The 21,921-nt window shown below is 37.8% G+C and overlaps 1 protein-coding gene across 2 annotated transcripts in view; it reads left to right on the top strand.

The window, feature by feature from the left end:
• The window catches only part of LOC126252805 (venom carboxylesterase-6-like), a 152,161-nt gene extending 145,190 nt beyond the window's left edge, over nt 1–6,971 (top strand). Inside the window, exon 10 of one of the 2 annotated variants that reach the window (XM_049953742.1) lies at nt 6,412–6,971. In XM_049953742.1, the coding sequence (XP_049809699.1) occupies nt 6,412–6,601 (190 nt within the window). In that variant the 3' untranslated portion in view covers nt 6,602–6,971. The remainder of the gene's footprint in view (nt 1–6,411) is intronic. The other variant, XM_049953741.1, reaches the window with a different exon arrangement.
• The last annotated feature ends 14,950 nt before the right edge of the window (nt 6,972–21,921 follow it).

Raw genomic sequence — 21,921 nt, 5'->3', positions numbered from 1 at the left:
TCTATACAAACATTTTTTTGAATAACTTCATATCACCAGTTCAATTCTTGTACATGTAATTTTAATAAAAGTGGCTAAAATAAAATCGTGGGAATGTTTGATGTCACAGACGGCTTCCATCAATGAGGACTTGTAATTTGTAGAAATGAAATGTGTCTTGCAGTACTACATTTTATAACAATTCCTGTAGGTCATTACTTATAGTAATGTTTGAGTATTGTACATTTGACTATCATTCAAGCAGTTCTTTGTTTATTCCCTTTAGTAATCGCAAAAATGTGAAGTGTCTATTGAATAGTATCTATTGAATGACAAAAACAAACATTTTTCTTGCAACAGGCACACCGGAAAAAGGAAAAAATTGATGCAGTCAGACACTTCACAGTAACCACTAGTTTTATTTAAACAGAACTGGGATGGAGTCAGAAATGGTTCTGGTCATTATTGTGCATATTGCGCTGCTTGCCAGGCATACTTGATCAAATTTGTAAGGTGTGGCGAAGAAAACTGGTAATCCACAAAGGACTGGAGCTTAAGAATACTATTCCACTGATAAACCTGACATGAGAGAGAGGTATCGGAAATGGTTGTTGGGTAATTTCCTGAAGAATACTTTCCACTGTTGAAAAAATTCTTTATCGAGAGGTTGAATCGCACTAGTAGTTCCAGGCGGTATCCACAGTAAATCTACAGATTTTTTATTGTCCTCAACAAAAACAGATGCATCGTTATGTCCAGATCATGAATCAAACAAAATCAATGAATTAGTTTCTACATCTTGTAGTAATACGTTTCAAACAAAATGATGAAAATTATTCTTTTATATTTTTCCAGATTTTGAAACGTGGTTGAAGGTTTTTGCAACTTAACAGTCCATTTTTGATATTTGGTCATAATTGGCCTTTTGGTTCTTGAAGACAGATACACAGATGTGGAAACAGCATTATTGTATATGAATGTGTCATTGCATTCATTGATTGGGCAACCGATTCTGTCTTTTTTTCGTCCTTAAATGATAAACTGCAGTGTGCACACAGTTCTTTCATGAAACCTGACTGATCAGCGTTCTAAACAGCAGTTTCGGGGATAACAGCAAGTTTCGTCTTTACTTCAGCTATGAATTTCTCTATATCACTGACTTACTGGCAGCTGCTCTACACGTTTACGTGACATAAACTTGATAATTTTGTGACTTCCTATTCTGTAAGATTTCTTGAACCTGCGTAGCTAGGTCGATGAAGCCTGGAAATTAGCTATGATCATGTCAGATGCAATTCAGAGGGCCCAGCCTTTTAGATCTCCATCAGTAACGGTGCACAGCCTCTCACAAGCAGTTCTAAATCTTTCGAACAGTTTTTCATTCAAATGGTTTTGGGTTTCCGTTTGACGCATACTTCTTACTTCATGTAATTCATTCTTCCATTTTTATAGTTCACTCCCCGATTTTACGAAATGAAAATGCCTTTGCACAGTGCGTAACTTCAAGTGTTTGTTCTGTTCTTTGTTTAAATATTATTTCACTGCCTTTTCTTTGTCACTAAAAACTGTTGCAGTATGTTTCTTTTAGGCTTGAAAGTATTCTTCTTCAGAACTGTTACTGGCAAAGCTGATGATGTCCTAACCACAATTCATGGAATCATCACAGTTATTTCGTAAATCTTGTAACGTAACCACAATTTCAAACAAAATGTCGATATCATTCAAATGAATGTCAAGGAAATCAGCTAACAAATGACACATATGTACATCCTCAGGAGAAGTAGGTGGTTTCGGCTGGAAACCACGTTCTTCGTGTTTCGTCATTGCTAAATTGAAAACATTAGTTGGAATCCACATTACTGTGAAATTGGAAGAAAAAGAAAGGTACTACCAGCAGACATGCCTTACGAAAGCACAATAAATATTAATTAATATTTATTTGTATTGTCAGTGCTTATCATACTGCAAAAAGCAACTGATAATTTGTAGTAGATGTTACTTGAGTGACTAATTTCAGAGAATAGTAACTGTGTGCTGTAGCGTCAGAGAAACTATGAATGGATGGTAACCAGAAACGTCCTTTAAAATTATGATGGGTTGTGTTGTGTTGTGTTGTTTCCCTCCCTCCAAAGCTCTTTGCTGTCAGGATTATAATGTCATCTCCAAAACTCAGTTTTTATTTCTAATCCACGAATTTTAATTCCTTCTCCAATTTTTTTCTTTAATTTCGTTTACTGGTGTCTCCATGTACAGATTGAATAACATTTGGGATAGGCTACAACCCTGTCTCACGCCCTTCTGAACAACTGCCTCCCTTTCATGCCCCTCAACTCTTATGACTGTTGTCTGGTTTCTGTACAAGTTGTAAATATCCTTTTGCTCCCTGTATTTTATCCCTGTTACCTTCAGAATTTCAAAGAGAGTATTCCATTCAACATTGTCAAAAGCTTTCTCTAAGTCTACAGATGCTGCAAATGTGTTTTCTTCTTTCCTTAATCTATCTTCTAAGATAGGTTGTAGGGTCAGTACTGCCTTGAGTGTTCGTACATTTCTCCAGAATCCAAACTGATCTTCCCTGTAAAGATTTCGTGTTAGTATTGTGGAACCATGACTTATTAAACTGATAGGTGAATAATCTTCACAAGTGTCAGCAAATGCTTTCTTTAGAATCAGAATTATTACATTCTTCTTAAAGTATGAGAGTATTTCACCTGTCCCGTAAATCTTTCACACCAGATGGAAAACTTTTGCCATAGCTGTCCTCTAGCCATTCCTGCTTAGCCATTTTGCACTTCCTGTCAGTCTCATTTTTTAAACTTTTTTATTCCTTTTGCCTGCTTCATTTTTAAATTTCCTCTTTTCATCAGTTAAACTCAATATCTCCTGTATTAATCAAGGATTGCTTATAGGCCTTGTCTTTTACCTACTTGATCATCTGCTGCCTTCACTACTTCATCTCTGAAAGCTACTCAGTCATCTTCTACTGTATTCATTTCCCCTGTTCTAGTTTATCTGTTGCCGAATGCTCCCTCTGAAACTCTCAGCAACCTTTGGTTCTTTCTACTTGTCCAGGTCTCATCTCCTTAAATTCCTACCTTTTAGCAGTTTATACAGTTCATAACCAATAAATTATGGTCAGTGTCCACATCTGCCACTGGAAATATCTTATAATTTAAAATCTGCTTCTGAAATCTCTGTCTAAACATTATATAATCAATCTGAAACTTTCCAGTGGCTCCAGGTCTCTTTCACGGGTACAGTCTTCTTTCACGATTCTTAAACAAAGTGTTAGGGGTGATTGAATTATGCTGTGTGCAAAATTCTACCAGATGGCTTCCTCTTTCATTCCTTTCCCCCATTCCATATTCACCCTCTATTTTGCCTACTCTTCCTTTTCCTGCTATCGAATTCCAGGCTCCCATCACAATTAAATTTTCATCTCCTTTAACTACCTGAATAATTTCTTTATCTCATTACACATTTCTTCAATCTCTTCATCTGCAGAGTTAGTTTGCATATAAACTTGTACTACTGTGATATATGGGGACTTTGTGTCCATCTTGGGTACAGTAATATGTTCACCATGTCGTTCATAGTAGCCTACCCGCATTCCTATTTTCTTACCCATTTTTAAACCCATTCCTGCATTACCTCTATTTGAATTTGTATTTATAACCCTATATTCACTTGACCAGAAGTCCAGTTCCTCCTGCCACTGAACTTCACTGAGTTCTACTATACCCAACTTCAAACTTTTTAAATTTTCTATCGTACCTGCCCAGTAAAGAGACCTAACATTACACCCTCCGTTCGTTAGAATGCCAGTTTTTTTTTTTTCTCCTGATAATGACATTCTCCTGAGTAGTTCCTGCCTGGAGATCCAAATGGCGGACTATTTTACCTTCGGAATATTTTAACCAAGAGGACACCATAATCATTTAACCATGCTGTAGAGTCGCATGTCCTCAGTAAAAATTACAGCTGTAGTTTCCCCTTGTTTTCAGCCATTTGCAGTACCAGCAAGGCCATTTTGGTTGATGTTACAAGGCCAGATCAGTCAGTTATCCAGACAATTGCCCTGCAGCTAGTACTGTTGCCCCTGCAGCTACTGAAAAGGCTGCTGCCCCTCTTCAGGAGCCTCTTCGAAGATACCTCTTGATTGTGGCTGCATCTAAGTACAGCTATCTATTGAGGCATGCAAGCTATCCCACCTCGACGAAGTCCATGTTACTATAAAAGCACAAGAGCATTAGCCTTGATAATTTTCAGGCACTTAGCCTGTGTTCTAGAAATAATATAAGAAAGGACTATGTCACTTATTTGTTCACACAAGTGACGGAGCTGTGTCTACTGCAGTTTCATGACTATAAAGAATCCGCCTCGTTTGCGAATTGAAACTGGATGTTGACCTAGGTTTCGGTGCAGATAGCCATGCCTTCTTTGGAACACACTAAAACTACTAACTACCTAAAGAGGCATGGTCCAATATTAAAACAGAATGCTCAAAAGGGCAAAAGACTCATACCGTTTATTTTACATTTTATATGTGTACCATGTAAATAGCTGTACTTAGCTCAAATGTCAGAAGTGTGCTTCCTCACTCCAGCCAGTGTTCAGTGGGCCACAGGCTCTCAGGTAAACTGAGGTGGCACCGGCAGCTAGCCTGTGAGAGAGTCAGAAAGGAAAGCACATGCGTAAATTAAGAAATTGTCTTCTTCCATGTGATTGGCACAAAATGTGTTAGGAAAGTGATCCGATGACCAGGCAAAAGGCGCAGGAAGTTAGTTTGTGGTGTGTGTGTGTGTGTGTGTGTGTGTGTGTGTGTGTGTGTGTGTGTGTGTGTGTGTCTATAATGTCCTAGCTTGAGGATGATTTTATAGAACTGTAGAACTTGGATAGGCTGAAACTATTCCACAGATGGTCAAAACGCCTGCACGCGGGACAGATAAAATACCAATGGCTAGAAACAGGCTAAAAATATGGGGGATGAATAACTCATTTTTCAATTACTCGGGGTCAGTGATAGTATTTGAAGACTACGCTTGGATAAGCGCGTAAAGTTATTATATGAAATTCTAAGCATTATTGACCAGAAAAGGGTCAAATTAGTATGACAGGCTTAATGTAATTGCGTGAAAGAACGTACAATGTTGCCTTAATCACCCTTAATATCTAATGACCAACAGAGGTCATTTTGAATAGTGCTACCAGATATGTACCGAAATAGTGTAAAAAGAACCTAAAGCTAAACTAGTTTCTTAAAATCAGGTACTTAAGGTACTGAACCATGAAGCTTAATCAAGTGAGGTCTGTGAAAGCATATAGCGTGGAACAGATAAACTGCCTTTATGTTCTAAAAGTTCTCATAATGCAGTTTCATTTCAGATATAAATCCAGGGTCATCACTTTTCTACATGACCAAAATCTCGTGCTAAGCTACTGGTGCTAAATAAATTAGGGGTCGTCAAATGTGTGTGTACTCTGTGATATCAATGGGTCGTGACAACACGAGGCACCTGTAAATTCCACGAGCTTTAAAGATTCAAATAAAATCATTAGAGATTGTTTTGTAGAAATCTGATAAATCATTAGAATGATACTGGGTAACAGTTGTGTTTGGAATCCACAATCCTTCCTCAATTCAAATTACTTGCAACTTTGTATGGATCAAACAAATGAAACTGTTTGTTATGCTACTTAAAATCACCCTTGTCCTTCAGAATCACCAAATGGATTCTGTATTTTGTTTTGAACTCAAATTCTCTGGCTGGGTTAGGATTATTGTAGTACATAACACACTGCAATAACGGTGTAAGGTAAAGTGCGTGAAACAGCAACCACACAAATCTAAATTAAAGTTAGTTCATCTGATGAGTGCCTTCTCAAATACATAGTTGTGTTAAATATTATTAAGCATTCAGTTAAAGGCACAGTCACTGACCAAAAGTTTTCAGTTCACGATGAAAAAGTGAACTCTGTGGTTTTCCTTTTAGTACATCTATTTTTCCAAAATTATTTAATTATGAAATAGTTTGTGTAAATCTTATAATTGAATAAGTAAAGACTATGACTTGAAGTGTATTGAAGGCACATAAAGAATACCTTACTGATGTGCCTGTCCTCTGTTCAATATCTCTGCTTTGCAGTGTGTATTTGTCTTTATTCTTTTGGTTGTGTGTACGTCACTTACATATTTTTTCTGAATTGCATTAGTAAGAGAATCTTAACTTGAAACAGGATTGAATATATTAAGTGTAAAACATATTGTGATTGAGCTGGAAATAATAAGCAGCAATATGAAATATGTAAGGATGTTTGTTTCAATGCATTGTTTTAAAGCATTTTAATATTTGTAAATATAACAATGTTAAATATTTAAAATGCCATTTTAAAGGTTTAATTATAAAACTATTTGTTTTGATTTTATTCCAGGAACCCAAATGCTCAAAAGAGGTTCAGAGATGAATGGGAGAATGTTGCATCCCATGAGGTTGAATATTTTAATATAAGTCTTGAACCACATGCTGCATTTGGACTGTTTCATGAACGTGCACAATTTTGGGCATCCCTTCCTTTAAGAAGTCAGCATACACATTCGTATAAATTCAGAGATGAGTTGTAATGTAACTGCCTTTGACAGTATAATATCTTTTGGAACAAAGTTAACGTTAGCACATAGCTCAAAATTTTTATTTATATTCCACACTGTCTGTACTTGTGAGACTTATTCTCCAGCTATGAACAATATGCCTGTGTGTGATACAGCAAAGTAAATTAATTTTCTCTATGTTCTCCCTAATATCAGCAGTTTAGGCTTATTAATAGAAACGATATACAATTGTTTAAATCACTAGACATTAGTTGGTGTGCATCATCTTCAAATGCAGACACTTATTTTGTGCCACATATTATGTGATTATAGAAAGAGAGGAAAAAAAAAATAGAATGAGTACATTTTAGTTTCCATACAAAAGTACAGTACAAATTAATGTCATTGGCCTAATTAAAATGTGGAAGTCAGTATCATTCAAAAAAAACTCTGGTATCAATTAATTTTTATTTTAATAACACTGTCAGTGATGTAGATCTATGTGACTAACTCTGCATTTCACACTTTAATGTTTAGTTGAGGGTTTAGAGAACCACTTTGACTATTTCTCATCCATATCAGTCTCTAATAGCACACAGGAAAGATGAACACCTGAACCTTTCCGTGTGATCTCTGATGTCTCTTACTTTATTATGATCGTCATTTCTTCCTATTGGGGTGGGGGAAGTTAGTGATGGAAATTTCATGAAAAGATATGTGTAGCAATATAATGACCTTCATCCTTTTGGAAGGATTTCGTAACAAATTAAGATTAACATACTTTTGATCCTTTACTAAATTATTAGGTTGTTGCTCAACTTCATAGCACTTTTTTTTTTTTTTCATTTTGATATTCCAGTTGCTATAGGTTTATTTATTGATTGTAATTTTTTTTGTTTGTAGTTCACTGTTGCTATTTGAGTTTACATTTTGTCATTTGGCGATAGTAAGTGGAGTTGTGGATGTTAGAAAATGGAGTGCCATGTGGAGAGACGTATTCTTCTGTTTGAGTTCAGTAGAGGTGTGACAGCAGCAGAGGCAGCCAGAAACATTTGCTCCATATATGGGGATAATGTCATTGGATCAAGCACATCAAGCAATTGGTTTCTCCAGTTTAAGGAGTATTGTTCTGACATTAGTGACTCTCCACATTTAGGAAGACCTCCAGGCAGTGGCGGATGCATATGGGGGCGCACGGGATACGCAAGCCCACCTTGCAGGGCCACCTGTGCCACCCCTGCCAGTCAGCCCACATGCTATTCATTCGTTTCTTTTGTCAGTCGACTCGACTGAATAGAGTTATTGAGTAGCTGTACTTTCCTATGTAGCACTTGTGTCCGTGACATCATATTTTATAAGTTTCTGTCTGGCATATAGATAGCTAACACATACCAATGAGAAAAGTTGTGGTCATTCTAGTGATCTCAATACAGTATTCTGTCTGGTATTTGTTTGAGACGAGTCGCGAATATTCTACTGTTTCTTGTCGGAGAACCTTTGATACATAGCATTATAAATATGGAATATTCACCGAGTAGGAAGCTACGTTGCATTCAGAAGCAGAAATATTAAGACTGAAGAATGAGTAAGTAAAAAGTCCTAGTTGTAGCAAGTGCAACGAGGCTGTAACAATATTTTTACCAATAAAGTAACACTAGTTTCCCATACCTAACTCATAATACAAGTTATGTATGGGGAAACTATTGATGCATAAATCTCCTAATAATGACTTTTTTATCATGGTAAAAGTAAAGGTAGCTCAAGATATGTTTAGCACCCCCTCCTTGAGGTTTTTCTGTATCCTCCACTGCCTCCAGGATTTGATGAAGATAGTTTAAACACATTAATTCACATTGATCCCCATCAGTGTACTCGAGAACTGGCAAATGTGATGAGCTGTGATCATTTCAACATTGCACAACATTTGCATGCAATGGAAAAGGTTCAAAAACCATATGTATAGGTACCACGTGCTCTAAGCCAAAATCACAAAAATCAGCTGGTGGTCATATGTGCATTGCTGCTTGCTCGTTAGTTGGCTCATGAAGAAAAGAAAGGAATGGTTGAGCCCAAACAAAGCAGCAATTCCCTTTATAAAGACATGTGCATGTCCACGAAAGACAATGTTAGGTGTCTGGTGGAACAGTGACAGTGTGGTGTGCTATGAATTGCTTCCCAAGGTGTAACCATCACTGCTGATACTTACTGTCAACAACTGAGATGTCTTGCAGACACAATCCAAGAACAACAACCAGGAAGATAGCGTGAAGTGATGCTACTTTATGATAACATCTGCCCACATTTTGGTGGACTGACAAAAAACGCTATACAGTGGTTGGATTGGAAGTCGTTTCACACCCACCTTACTCACTTGACCTTGCGTCCTCAGATTTTCTGCTTTCCTACTCTGTCGAACAACCTTCAAGGCACTTCCCTTTCAGAATGTGGCTCAAGGAGTTCTTGACCTCAAAATCACTTGCTTTCTACAGTTTCAGAATTGAAAAGACTGTTGTAATTGGCGAAGGAGAATGTAGTATTGATGACTTATGTCTCTGCTACGTGTTTACTAAACTTAAGGAAAAATGTTAAAAACTTATGCACCAACACAATACATTTGTCTTAGACTATTTTGTCATATTAGTTCTTTCAGTAATACTTTTCCTCACATCCCCCCCCTCCCCCCCCCCCCCAACATCTGGAAAAAAAAACCATATATATATATGTTGTGTTAATGTGCCACAGCAATGCCTAGGCGACGTGCATGGCGTCGTCGCTGGCGGTGCAGCGTTCCTGTGTATTGCAGTTTGAAGGCTATTGATATTGATTTGGCTGGACAGTTCAATAAACAAAAATTAATTGGAGGTCCAAATGTGTTTCGTGGACTGCATTTGAACTTTACATGTGATGTACAAGCAGTGTTTGTAGGTAGTACATGGATCACGCTTGCTGTTGTATGGGGCAACCATGCAGATTATGGTGGCATTGAAGCCTTCCCAGATGCAAATATTCTGACATGGAAGACATGGAGTATAGCAGAGACAACAGGACTTTTGGCTAAACAGCCTTATGGGACACTTGTTCCTAGTATGCCATTTGTGTTGAGTACAAGAAAGAAGAAAAAATTAAATGCAGATGAGTACCTGTTTATATGGGCCAAGATTGGTCGTGTAGCATTGCTTCCTATAATTGGTTATTCATTGTGGGAACAATTCCAGAAATGTATAGAAAATACAGTGAGCTCTTTAAGACTGCACAAAAAAGTGTAATGGGAAGGGAAAAATCACTTGCTATTATATGGTGATAAAATGCCAGAGCGAATAAGCTGCATTGTTTGTGCAATCATGTTGAACAGTAAGAGGTTGAAACATGTATTTGAAATGTGAAACACTATGTTTGTGAAGATTTGCCTGTGTCACACCACTATCAGTACATATTTTGAACTCATTTATGTTTAAGTTCCACTCTACTGGCACATTTTCAGAGTTAATTAAAATTTAGGTCTTTCGACTATTTTATGGGAGTGAGTTCTCAGCTGTTTACTGAGTATGGGAACTCCCTTAATAGAACCATTTTCTCTCATTCAGGCACTTGTCTTCTACCACAGTACTTGAATTTCTTCCAACAAAACCTGATGGCTGATGGAGAGCAACTTTCCCCTCTTGGATGTTCCTTCTGAACTGAAGTTCTAATTTCTTTGCTCAACATACTTAAGAAAGTTGAACTGTAGCTGGTATGTAGTTCAGTTTTTCACTTTAGGTAAATTTAAATGAATCATGGCAAAACAGAAATATCCTTCAAGAATGACATTTATAGAGAAGAGAAATAAAAGAATTACTGTAGTTAAAACACACTATGTATATGAAGATAGGTCATTATTCATCAAGAAAAGGGGGGAGGGATAGTGACTGCTGCAATCTGACTGAGCTGTAAAAACGCCTGAAGATACATTAAGGTACATCAGGGAAATAAGAAAAATAGTTCTGTGTACGGGAAAGAGAATGTAAGAAAACAGAGCCAGCTGGGCAGGTGGAAAGCTCTAATTTATTTATTTTTGTGTGTTCCATGGATCAATACATCAGTAAGCTCACTCTGGATGTGGAGTATGTCTTCATGGTGATTATGTATATTTACATGTATGTTCAGGTGCAATTTGCTATGCAACATATTAATAAATAATACAGAATTATAAATAAAACAGTAAATGATTATCACCTTCACCCATCAATGGTGATGACTTCAGGACAGCAAGACAGGAAAAGTTGTCGTCACACTACTGGGCAATCAGTTCAGTGATAAATGTACAACAAAAATACACATTCACACCATACAGGAACTGAATGAAAAGAACCTGTTCTTCACAAATTCATTGTATTAACATATAAGGAAAGGATACATTTCTACTCACCATAAAGATGACATGTTGAGTTGCAGACAGGCACAATGGAGAGACACTTAACAATAGCTGTTGGCGAAAGCCTTGTTCTGAAAAGGAAACTCTCACACATTCATTTACTCAACCAAGCACATCTCACACGCACATGGCTGCCATCTGTGGCAGCTTGGTCTCCAGTCATCAAGCGGAATACCTCTTTCCAAATCAGAGTCCTTAAGCAGTCATAGGTCGATGTTACATGGATGGTGGGCGGTCATCATATTCAGAGAAGCTCCTGATAACAGCTGATCTGAAGTTCGCAGTGATCGTCCCTATATGGGCAGCATCTGCCACCAAAGTTGAGTGTGTACTGGCAGGAGGAGCCCAATTTATGTCTGTTCCTGCGTAAAGGAGATAGCAGCAGTGGTGGATTCAACATCATCTACAGTGTGAACAGGTGGCGGCTGTGAAGCTGGGTGATGATGGCTTCAACATAGGCTGGGTGATGACTATGTTCTTGGCTCAAACTGGAGCTCCATTGTGGTACTTGCTATTGTGCTGGGAAACCAGAACTGATGACATTGGTTGCAGGAATTATAACAAGTTCTGAGGCTACTATCCGTGGCACAGCACTGAGGGGCTCTTGGAGCCCTGCAGTGTGACACTCTTAAGTATTCAAAAAATTGGTTAGCACTTTTTTTAGTGGTTGTGTGACTGACAGCTTTTCTCGTGTTCTCCTTATATGTGTGCACCATGTGCTCAGTTTGTCAATTGGATTGCAGATGGAATGGAGGATCCAGAAGGTGCTTAATCATTACAGTGCAGAGGCACTGTAACAAATATGTCTGAAACAGACATGCACAAAATCACAGTTTGGGGATCTTGTTGCTCGGTTCCCATTTGAGCTAAGAAGTTTGAGTAAAAAGTTCATCATTCAGCCTAGGCAATAGGCTATTTGTATAGCCATTTGAACATATGGTTACTGTATCCATACTAGAGCATATTAACCCTCAATAGTACAGTGATTGGAGACGAAATTTATGGTACGGTCGGGTCGGATCTGACCCGCTCCCCCATCGATAAGGTTTTTGTGCATATAGGTATACAGTAAGTATTATTATTGAAGAATATAGTTCATTAATAGTATGCTACGTGACGAAAATCCTTTTTGTAGACATAACACATAACCATTAACTCTTAGTGGCCATCAAATCCAAATCAAAGAACGTACACAAAATGAAACACAATCCCTGTCTTTTCTGACAGAACACAATATAATATAAAGTAAAAAAGAAATTTTTCAAGAAATAGAAGGCATATCATATACCTGTTCCCTCAATAGAATCATCAGTCACACACCTAATACACAATATGCTTTTACGCTCACCACATACGCATGAATTGCATTTGATACAAGATTCATTTTCCTTTCTGTCTTTCGAAGGATCACACGAGTTACATCTTTTTTGTTTCGTCTGCAAACTCTGATTGTGTGTAGTAGTGGATTGATCCTCATCTTTTCCCAAGACCTTGGCAACTGTCATACAAAGAGCTCTCGAAATACGTGTGGTGAGCATTCTTTTTTCCATGAGGGATATGGTCAAACCCAACACAAGATTTTTTCAGGAATATGGCCTGTGCATGCACTGGGAATAAATCTTGGTTCATATTACATTTAAATAATATTTTGTTTGGTAGTCTTGTCTTTGCAAGTTTGTCCAACATGTCCACTCCATCTTTTGTTAGGTTATAGAATTCAACAGTCTCTGGTTTGCTTGATTCATTACTTATTGTTCCACTGTGGTGCATGGTTGACATTAGGATAACTTTTTTATTCTTTGCAGGTGTTAAAGAAACCAACAATTTCTTGTCTTAATAGATGAACTGTGCGGTTCCAGTTGGGGCCGGTGACAACATGGATAGTGGTATTTCATGCTTACTTTTACATAGTGTACCAACTAACATAAGTTTCCGCTCAGACAGTTTCTCTGCCAGCTCATTTGAAGTGAACCAGTTATCAGTTGCGATTGCTCCCTGTCAGTGAGTCTGTAAGTCTAAGAACATACTGAGTTAGTGTGGATAAATTGTCCTTGTTCCTTGTTTGCTCTTTTGCAATATATGGGATGCCTTAAATGAAATAGAACATTCTGGTGTCACACAATGAAACTATTTCCAGACCATATTCATTAGGTTTCGATGGTATGAATATTTTAAAGTGACACGAACAGCGAAAACTCGGTAATGTTTCAGCTACCGTCAAATACTCCAATGGGCTATAATACTGCAAACAATGACTTACAAAATGTAACATTTCTCCCGAAAGGCAGCAAATTTATCTCTAGCCTTTCCAACTCCCTAGTACCTTTCATCATCAAATCTCAAATTTTGTAGGAGGAATGTAAATCTATATGAAGATAGTAACTGTTCTCAAAAGAACAGATATCGTTGACAACTGTGCAGCTTCTCTAGAATAAATTATAATTAATTGAAACCTAATTAATTGAAACCCTCAGCAGCCAACAGGTGTTGTTGATATACCTTGTATCGAGGTATATCAACAACACCTGTCAGCAGCTGAGGGAATGTAAATCATTTCTGCGACATACCACAGTGAAAGATTGGTGGTCCATACATCTTGGAAAACTTACCATCTTGACATAAGCCAGAATCTTTCAAGACACTGCTCATAAACAAGAGATCAGTAAAAGCTTTTATTTCAGTTACGTCTGTTGGATGTAAAAATGAATTACTGAAGCCACTGTATTTCAGCTTTGTGCCTTATATTTCATTATTAGTATTACTAACGATTTTCCCTATCGTTTCATCAGTGATAAAAAGTGAAAATAATGTTTCTGCATCTGTAATCCCTCACACCTTCCCGTTAGGTCCAGGCAGGTGAGTAATCGCATTTGAAGAAGTGGTTTGTGAATATTTTGAACACAGAGGCTTGTCGGTCCAGATTGTTTGCTCGTCCCTACATAACTCAAAATTTCTGTTGTCTATTCCTTCTTCTTCTCCTCTCCTGTACTTCTTACCCTCATAATCACAGTTGAAAACATCTTCTATATCACTGTTGAGAGGACTTCCATCGTCAGATTCTGAGACCGACTCTTCCAAGTCGGTGTCACCGACCTCTTGGTCTGAAGGATCCTCCTGGCGGCATAACACAGGTAGAACTGCCTCAGGTGCATGTAACTGTTGTTTCCAAGCCATGTTCGTATAACAACTGTGAAAAAGATGCACAGTAAGATTAATAAAATTACTGGTACGGTTGGGCTGGATATGACCCGGAATACACGTAGCAAGCCAAGGTCACTTACACAATAAATGCAGTTCGTCCAATACAATAGGCAGAGCACAGCTGGCTAGTAGCGTTCCTGGCTGGCTCAACTTCCTGCACTGAGTGAGTGGCTAGAGCAGTATAGGAGAAAACTGAACCTCTGCATCGGATCCGACCAGCCTGTCCGTGTGGGGGTCAAGCCTGGTTGGACTGACGAACCGGAGTTGACTCCCAGGCAAATTGTGTGAATCGATTTATTTTGCAAAAGATTTTAATTGGGCTGAAATTATAGCCCAGTTAATGGTCTAATTGTATGTGCACCATTTGGATTTTAAGTGCAAAAATGTCCAAGAAACATTTTTCTGGGAGGTCTTGTGAAGCACACCACCTTTGTATTTTAAACTTCTACAGATCAGTTCAAACTTTGCATGAGGGTAGGTAAATGGATAAAGTCAAGATGAATTTTTTTAAAATCCAGTAATCTTTTTTATCCATTTTCAAGATACGATGGTTTAAAGTCGAGCTAAATGTATGTAGCATGTAAAATTTGTTCTTATGTGAATTGAATACACAGAAATGGTTTAAAGTGAATCAGATAAATAAAAAATGTATTCTTATGATAAAATTGAAAATAGCTTTCAAAATTCCACCTTCATTTGGATTTTATATGCAAAAAAAACTTCTTTGTATTTTTTAAATTTTTTATATTTATGTATTTATTTGTTTATGTGTACCAATTCTGTGTTTCAAATATGAGTGAATCAGTTCAAATTTTGTAAGAAGGTAGACAAATAGCTGTAATTAATGGTCTTCCAAAGTTTTTTAAGCTTTACGTGTTTTCACGATACAAGCAACATGGTTCAAAAGACAATAAGCAAACCCCTTTTGGATCCAGCATCACATGAGTCAATAAAAATCTACATGCAACACTGGTGGTCTAGTGTCAAAATTATGGTAGAGTAAAAGTTGGGAACCAGAATGAAAAATGCTCCTGTGACAGCACAAAGAAGGTGTATGTATCTCCTGAGTTAGGGATGTAAAAGAAGGGAACTAGCTTCTCAACTTACCCGGACAGCTTCAGAGAGATTTAAATCAAAACATCTTGTCACATTCGTCTTTTACACATTAATGATACTTCCCTTCAGCACAGTGAGCTCTCTTAGCTGCAAGGTGTTGGCACACTTGCATCCAGCAGTTTATAAGCCCAAGTCCCTTCATCTTGTACCCAAAATCCAGAAGATTCTCCAGCCCTAATAATCAATATATATGGCAATATGGCTGAATAGCATACATGTAATAGATAAAATTTTTCTGGGAAGATAAAATTTCTGGGTGTAGTTTCTGGATGAGGGGCAGGCAATTGATTCCCCCCCCCCCCCTCCCTGTCAGAGGGGACAATTTCTGCCCCAAATCTACCCCACCCCCTCTTATGTGTATCACAAGGATTGTAAGAACAAATACGCACACATTTGTGTCCTTCTGGAGAGTGGTATGCATGTACAATAGCAAGTATCCAAGACTGGGGGGGGGGGGGGGTTTGCATCTATAGTAGGAAGAATCCCAGAGTTGGGATGCAGTCACCCTAGACTTTAATGAAATGTTGTCATATTGCATGACATGACAATGCCATGTTGGATGACATGGCAAGTGCCATGTTATATGACTTGATATGAAATATCAAGTTACTTAACTGACACAATGCATTATATTACATGACATGGGTACTAATACTAACTAGTAAAAAAATGCAGATATGTCAAGATGTTCTGATTTGAATGTCCTTGAAGCTGCCAAATAAGTCTAAAAAATAGTTATCTTCATTTACATCTCTCTCTGCCAACACCATCCAACTACAGAAGATCTTTGTGTTTACAGTTCTGCGAGTGCAGAAGTGAGGCAAGTGGTAAAAGAAAGGAGAGGAACTTCTGGAAGGAATTCATGACTTCCATTAATTGGTCCACTGCCTGTGCACATGTTTGAGAGTCAATAAGATGTATTTGAGGCAAGGGCAGTGCACCTTCCCTTATGGCCTCACTGAGAAATGGTTTAGGTTTTAGCTTAACACTTTTTTACTACTACTGTATCATCTGGATGAACTCCTCAGTTCCAGATGTTCCATAGGACTGTTGACGCAAAGTAACTCTGGTTAACCTAGGCTCACCTACATCCTATCTGGTCAGTGAGACTTAGGACATTTTCATTGAAGATCTCAGAAATTCTTGATTTCGCCAATTTCACCAATTTCATTGTTGTTGAGTCTAAGTACAAAGCCTTGTTGGGAGCAATAGGTGTCTCACTTTTCTCAACATTCTATATACTTTCGATTTTATTACCTGGTTTATTCATTTTGTGTCTGTCAAGTGTTGCTTTTTCAATCATTATGTTTAGAATTTTATATAAATTACAAATTCACTGGCTGTTTTATTGGCTGTTATTGGTGTGTGCAATGCATGAACTTGTTGTGGTATTACAGGGCTTGGTTGCACACTGTCACTTTAATGGCCATACATTTAATATTGAATTAATCCTCAAACCATTTTAGTGAGAAAGATTAATGATATTGATGAAACCAGGTAGTTATAGTTTTAATCTAATATATGTTTGCTAGATACTCTTGCAGGGGCAACAGTCTGGATGATTGACTGACCTGGCCTTGTAACACTAACCAAAACGGCCTTGCTGTGCTGGTTCTGCGAACGGCTGAAAGCAAGGGGAAACTACAGCCGTAATTTTTCCCGAGGGCATGCAGCTTTACTGTATGGTTAAATGATGATGGCATCCTCTTGAGTAAATTATTCCGGAGGTAAAATAGTCCCCCATTTGGATCTCCGGGCGGGGACTATTCAAGAGGACGTTGTTATCAGGAGAAACAAAACTGGCGTTCTACAGATCGGAGCGTGGAATGTCAGATCCCTTAATCAGGCAGGTAGGAAAAAAAAATTAGAAAGGGAAATGGATGGGTTAAAGTTAGATGTAGTGGGAATTAGTGAAGTTTGATGGCAGGAGGAACAAGACTTTTGGTCAGGTGAATACAGGGTTATAAATACAAAATCAAATATGGGTACTGCAGGAGTATGTTTAATACTGAATAAAAAAAATAGTAGTGCGGGTAATCTACTACAAAGAGCATAGTGAACGCATTATTGTGGCCAAAATAGACACGAAGCCCACGCCAACTACGGTAGTACAAGTTTATATGCCAACTAGCTCTGCAGATGATGAAGAAATTGGTGAAATGTATGATGAGATAAAAGAAATTATTCAGGTAGTGAAGGAAGATTTAGGAACCAGGTTTTAAATTGTAAGACATTTCCAGGGGCAGATGTGGACTCTGACCACAATCTATTGGCTATGAACTGTAGATTAAAATTGAAGAAACTCCAAAAAGGTGGGAATTTAAGGAGATGGGACCTGGATAAACTGACTAAAGCAGAGGTTCTACAGAGTTTCAGGGAGAGCATAAGGGAACAATTGACAGGAATGGGGGAAAGAAATACAGTAGAAGAAAAATGGGTAGCTTTGAAGGATGAAGTAGTGAAGGCAGCAGAGGATCAAGTAGGTAAAAAGACGAAGGCTAGTAGAAATCCTTGGGTGACAGAAGAAATATTGAATTTAATTGATGAAAGGAGAAAATATAAAAATGCAGTAAATGAAGCAGGCAAAAAGGAATACAAACGCCTCAAAAATGAGGTCGACAGGAAGTGCAAAATGGATAAGCAGGGATGGCTAGAGGACAAATGTAAGGATGTAGAGGCTTATCTAACTAGAGGTAAGATAGATACTGCCTACAGGAAAATTAAAGAGACCTTTGGAGAAAAGAGAACCATTTGTATGAATATCAAGAGCTCAGATGGAAACCCAGTTCTAAGCAAAGAAGGGAAAGCAGAAAGGTGGAAGGAATATATAGAGGGTCGATACAAGGGCGATGTACTTGAGGACAATATTATGGAAATGGAAAAGGATGTAGATGAAGATGAATTGGAAGATACGATACTGCGTGAAGAGTTTGACAGACCACTGAAAGACCTGAGTTGAAACAAGGCCCCAGGTGTAGACAACATTCCATTAGAACTACTAACAGCCTTGGGAGAGCCAGTCCTGACAAAACTCTACCATCTGGTGAGCAAGATGTATGAGACAGGCAAAATACCCTCAGACTACAAGAAGAATATAATAATTCCAATCCCAAAGAAAGCAGGTGTTGACAGATGTGAAAATTACCAAACTATCAGTTTAATAAATCACAGCTGCAAAATACTAACACGAATTCTTTACAGACGAATGGAAAAACTGGTAGAAGCCAACCCCGGGGATGATCAGTTTAGATTCCGTAGAGATACTGGAACACGTGAGGCAATACTGACCTTGCGACTTAACTTAGAAGAAAGATTAAGGAAAGGCAAACCTATTTTTCTAGCATTTTTAGACTTACAGAAAGCTTTTGACAATGTTGACTGGAACACTCTCTTTCAAATTCTAAAGGTGGCAGGGATAAAATACAGGGAGCAAAAGGCTATTTACAATTTGTACAGAAACCAGGCGACAGTTATAAGAGTCGAGAGGCATGAAAGGGAAGCAGTGGTTGGGAAGGGAGTGAGACAGGGTTGTAGCCTCTCCCTGATTTTATTCAACCTGTATATTGAGCAAGCAGTAAAGGAAACAAAAGAAAAATTTGGAGTAGGTATTAAAATCCATGGAGAAGAAATAAAAACTCTGAGGTTTGCCGATGACATTGTAATTCTGTCAGAGACAGCAAAGGACTTGGAAGAGCAGTTGAACGGAATGGACAGTGTCTTGAAAGGAGCATATAAGATGAACATCCACAAAAGCATAACGAGGATAATGGAATGTAGTTTAATTAAGTCGGGTGACGCTGAGGGAATTGGATTAGGAAATGACACTTAAAGTAGTAGATGAGTTTTGCTATTTGCGGAGCAAAATAACTGATGATGGTCGAAGTAGAGAAGATATAAAATGTAGACTGGCAATGGCAAGGAAAGCGTTTCTGAAGAAGAGAAATTTGTTAACATTGAGTATAGGTTTACGTGTCGGGAAGTAGTTTCTGAAAGTATTTGTATGGAATATAGCCATGTATGGAAGTGAAACTTGGACGATAAATAGTTTGGACAAAATGAGAATAGAAGCTTTCGAATTGCGGTGCTACAGAAGAATGCTGAAGATTAGATGGGTAGATCACATAACTAATGAGGAGGTATTGAATAGAATTGGGGAGAAGAGGAGTTTTTGGCACAACTTGACCAGAAGAAGGGACCGGTTGGTTGGACATGTTCTGAGGCATCAAGGGATCACAAATCATTGGAGGGCAGTGTGGAGGGTAAAAATCATAGAGGGAGACCAAGAGATGAATCACTAAACAGATACAGAAGGATGTAGGTTGCAATAGGTACTGGGAGATGAAGAAGCTAGCACAGGATAGAGTAGCATAGAGAGCTGCATCAAACCAGTCTCTGGACTGAAGACCACAACAACAACAACAACAACAACAACAGATACTCTTCACACATCTGTGACCTCATATAAATTGCTTAATAATAAGCAGAGTACTGAATATAGGAACACATACGACAAAGTTCATTTAACTGCACACTAATTTATAAAAATCAACAGCAAACATTCAAGGTCAGAACATAGGGTTCCCCAGTATGTCGTGAGTTAAACTAAAGCTCATTATCCTGAATACCTATTGTGAAAATATGCAACAAGTCTATCACACACACATGTAAGTACCAGGTGCAACAATTAATTACGGTTCACAGCTGCCTCAAATTACGTAACCAAAGTTAAAAGTTTGCGTAGTCATACAAAACACTAAAAACAGAATCAAATAATGCAAGTTCAGTGAGAAGTCCACAGAAGCACAAAGAAAATCAAAAGAGCTCGCCCTTAGATGACTCTTAAGATGTCGACCACAACAGAATCCAAATGAGACCCTTAAATAATGAATACAGTCACAATTTAAAGCTAATTACACGTACTTTCATGATATGGGAAGCCGGCGAAAATTAGTGTGTCAATTTTGCTACCTCCTTTACAATAACACAGTGTTAAACATTATTAGTAAAGTTCATGTAGCATGTTTAAATCCAGTCAGCCACATAACAAAACTTTATGTAAAATTATAAATACTTCTAAATAACGAATTGTGGTTTGTCAGGCACTACAAATATTAGGTATGAATCTGGGAAACCTGTGCTGCCATCATACTATGTGTAACTGTGGAGTAGTCATAGTATTGGCATATTTGCACATCAGTTTTTAATAAACTCATCTGTCATTCTTTATACACAGCTTGATACAAAAAGTAACCAATTGTTGTATTTACTGACACCATCAGCTTTCAAATGATGCATCTTATCATAAGATTGCTCCAATGGTTTAGTTGTTATTAATTTTGTAATCTAATTGCGATGAAAAATAATTTTAACTTTCTTAACAATCATCTTAGTCATGATTAATGTGGCTATGACCTCATATCTGTGCCGTGTGTGTGTGTGTGTGTGTGTGTGTGTGTGTGTGTGTGTGTGTTTTGTGCCCAACCTTCAGCCAAGCACACTCACACAACAGACTTGGGAGAGACTCATTTTCCAGTGTCCAACTAATGGCTTACCTGCATTCCTCATATGCCTCACTTGGTCGCATACGTGCTAGAAGCTGCCAAACACTCACCACTGCCTCTCACCCTGCATTCCAGTTTATACCCACTTCATATTGCGCTTAACTGTTTATTTGAAATAGCATCAGATTTTGTTGTTACCATTCAGTTTGTAGCATAGTACTTGTGCCCATTCTAGTGTGATAAATTTTTGTGGCGAATGAAACAACATGACTAATAAGTTGTAAACCTATGTGTATATATAAACTCATGACATACTTAAACATAATACACATATACATCTAACCTAGACAAGCATGTTGTAATTATGCATTAAAATAAATTTTTAAGAATAAAATCTGTTTCGGGCCTTAAAATACACCCAATAGACAAAGTAAAATAAAAACTTCCATAAACTCTGTATTCTTCGGGAAACTACTGCTGACAAAATGATATTAAGTACAAAGAGCCTTAAAAGCAAACTATCATCTGGAATCAATGACATTCCAGACATTCTCCTAAAAATGCATAAATAAAATATCTGTCTCCATCTCTAATGTGTACAACTCATTGCTGATGATACGTACGTTTCATGCTTGTTGAAAGTTGCGAGAGTTGTCCATATCTTTAAGAAAGATGAGAAAAAATGTCAAAAACGACTGACCTATATCATTGTTACCTGTGTATGGTAAGCTTCTGGAGGGACTAATCTATCAAAGATTAATAAACTTTCTGGAAAAGAACCAAAACTGCTGCCCAAATGGCTTCAGGAAACATATATCCACAACAACACGTATATATTAGTAAATACACTCCTCCTTAAATGCTCTAGACAAAAATAAAAAGCAGTTGGGATCTTTCCAGATTTTACAAAGGCATTTGATGTCATAGACCACAATATTGTACTTGACAAACTGCAATCATTTGACATCAGAGGCATTCCTCTGAACTGGTTCAGATCATATGTGTCAAACAGGAATCAAAAAGTAGCAGTAACACACAATGGTCGTGGACATATTGAAACTTACTACTCTATGCCAGCATTGACAAGTTGTGCTCAAAGGTTCAAAACTTGGACCAATTCTGTT

The sequence above is a fragment of the Schistocerca nitens genome, chromosome 4, assembly GCF_023898315.1.
Source record: "Schistocerca nitens isolate TAMUIC-IGC-003100 chromosome 4, iqSchNite1.1, whole genome shotgun sequence".
In the NCBI taxonomy this organism is placed as follows: domain Eukaryota; kingdom Metazoa; phylum Arthropoda; class Insecta; order Orthoptera; family Acrididae; genus Schistocerca; species Schistocerca nitens.
This window is presented reverse-complemented; position numbering and strand designations above follow the sequence as displayed.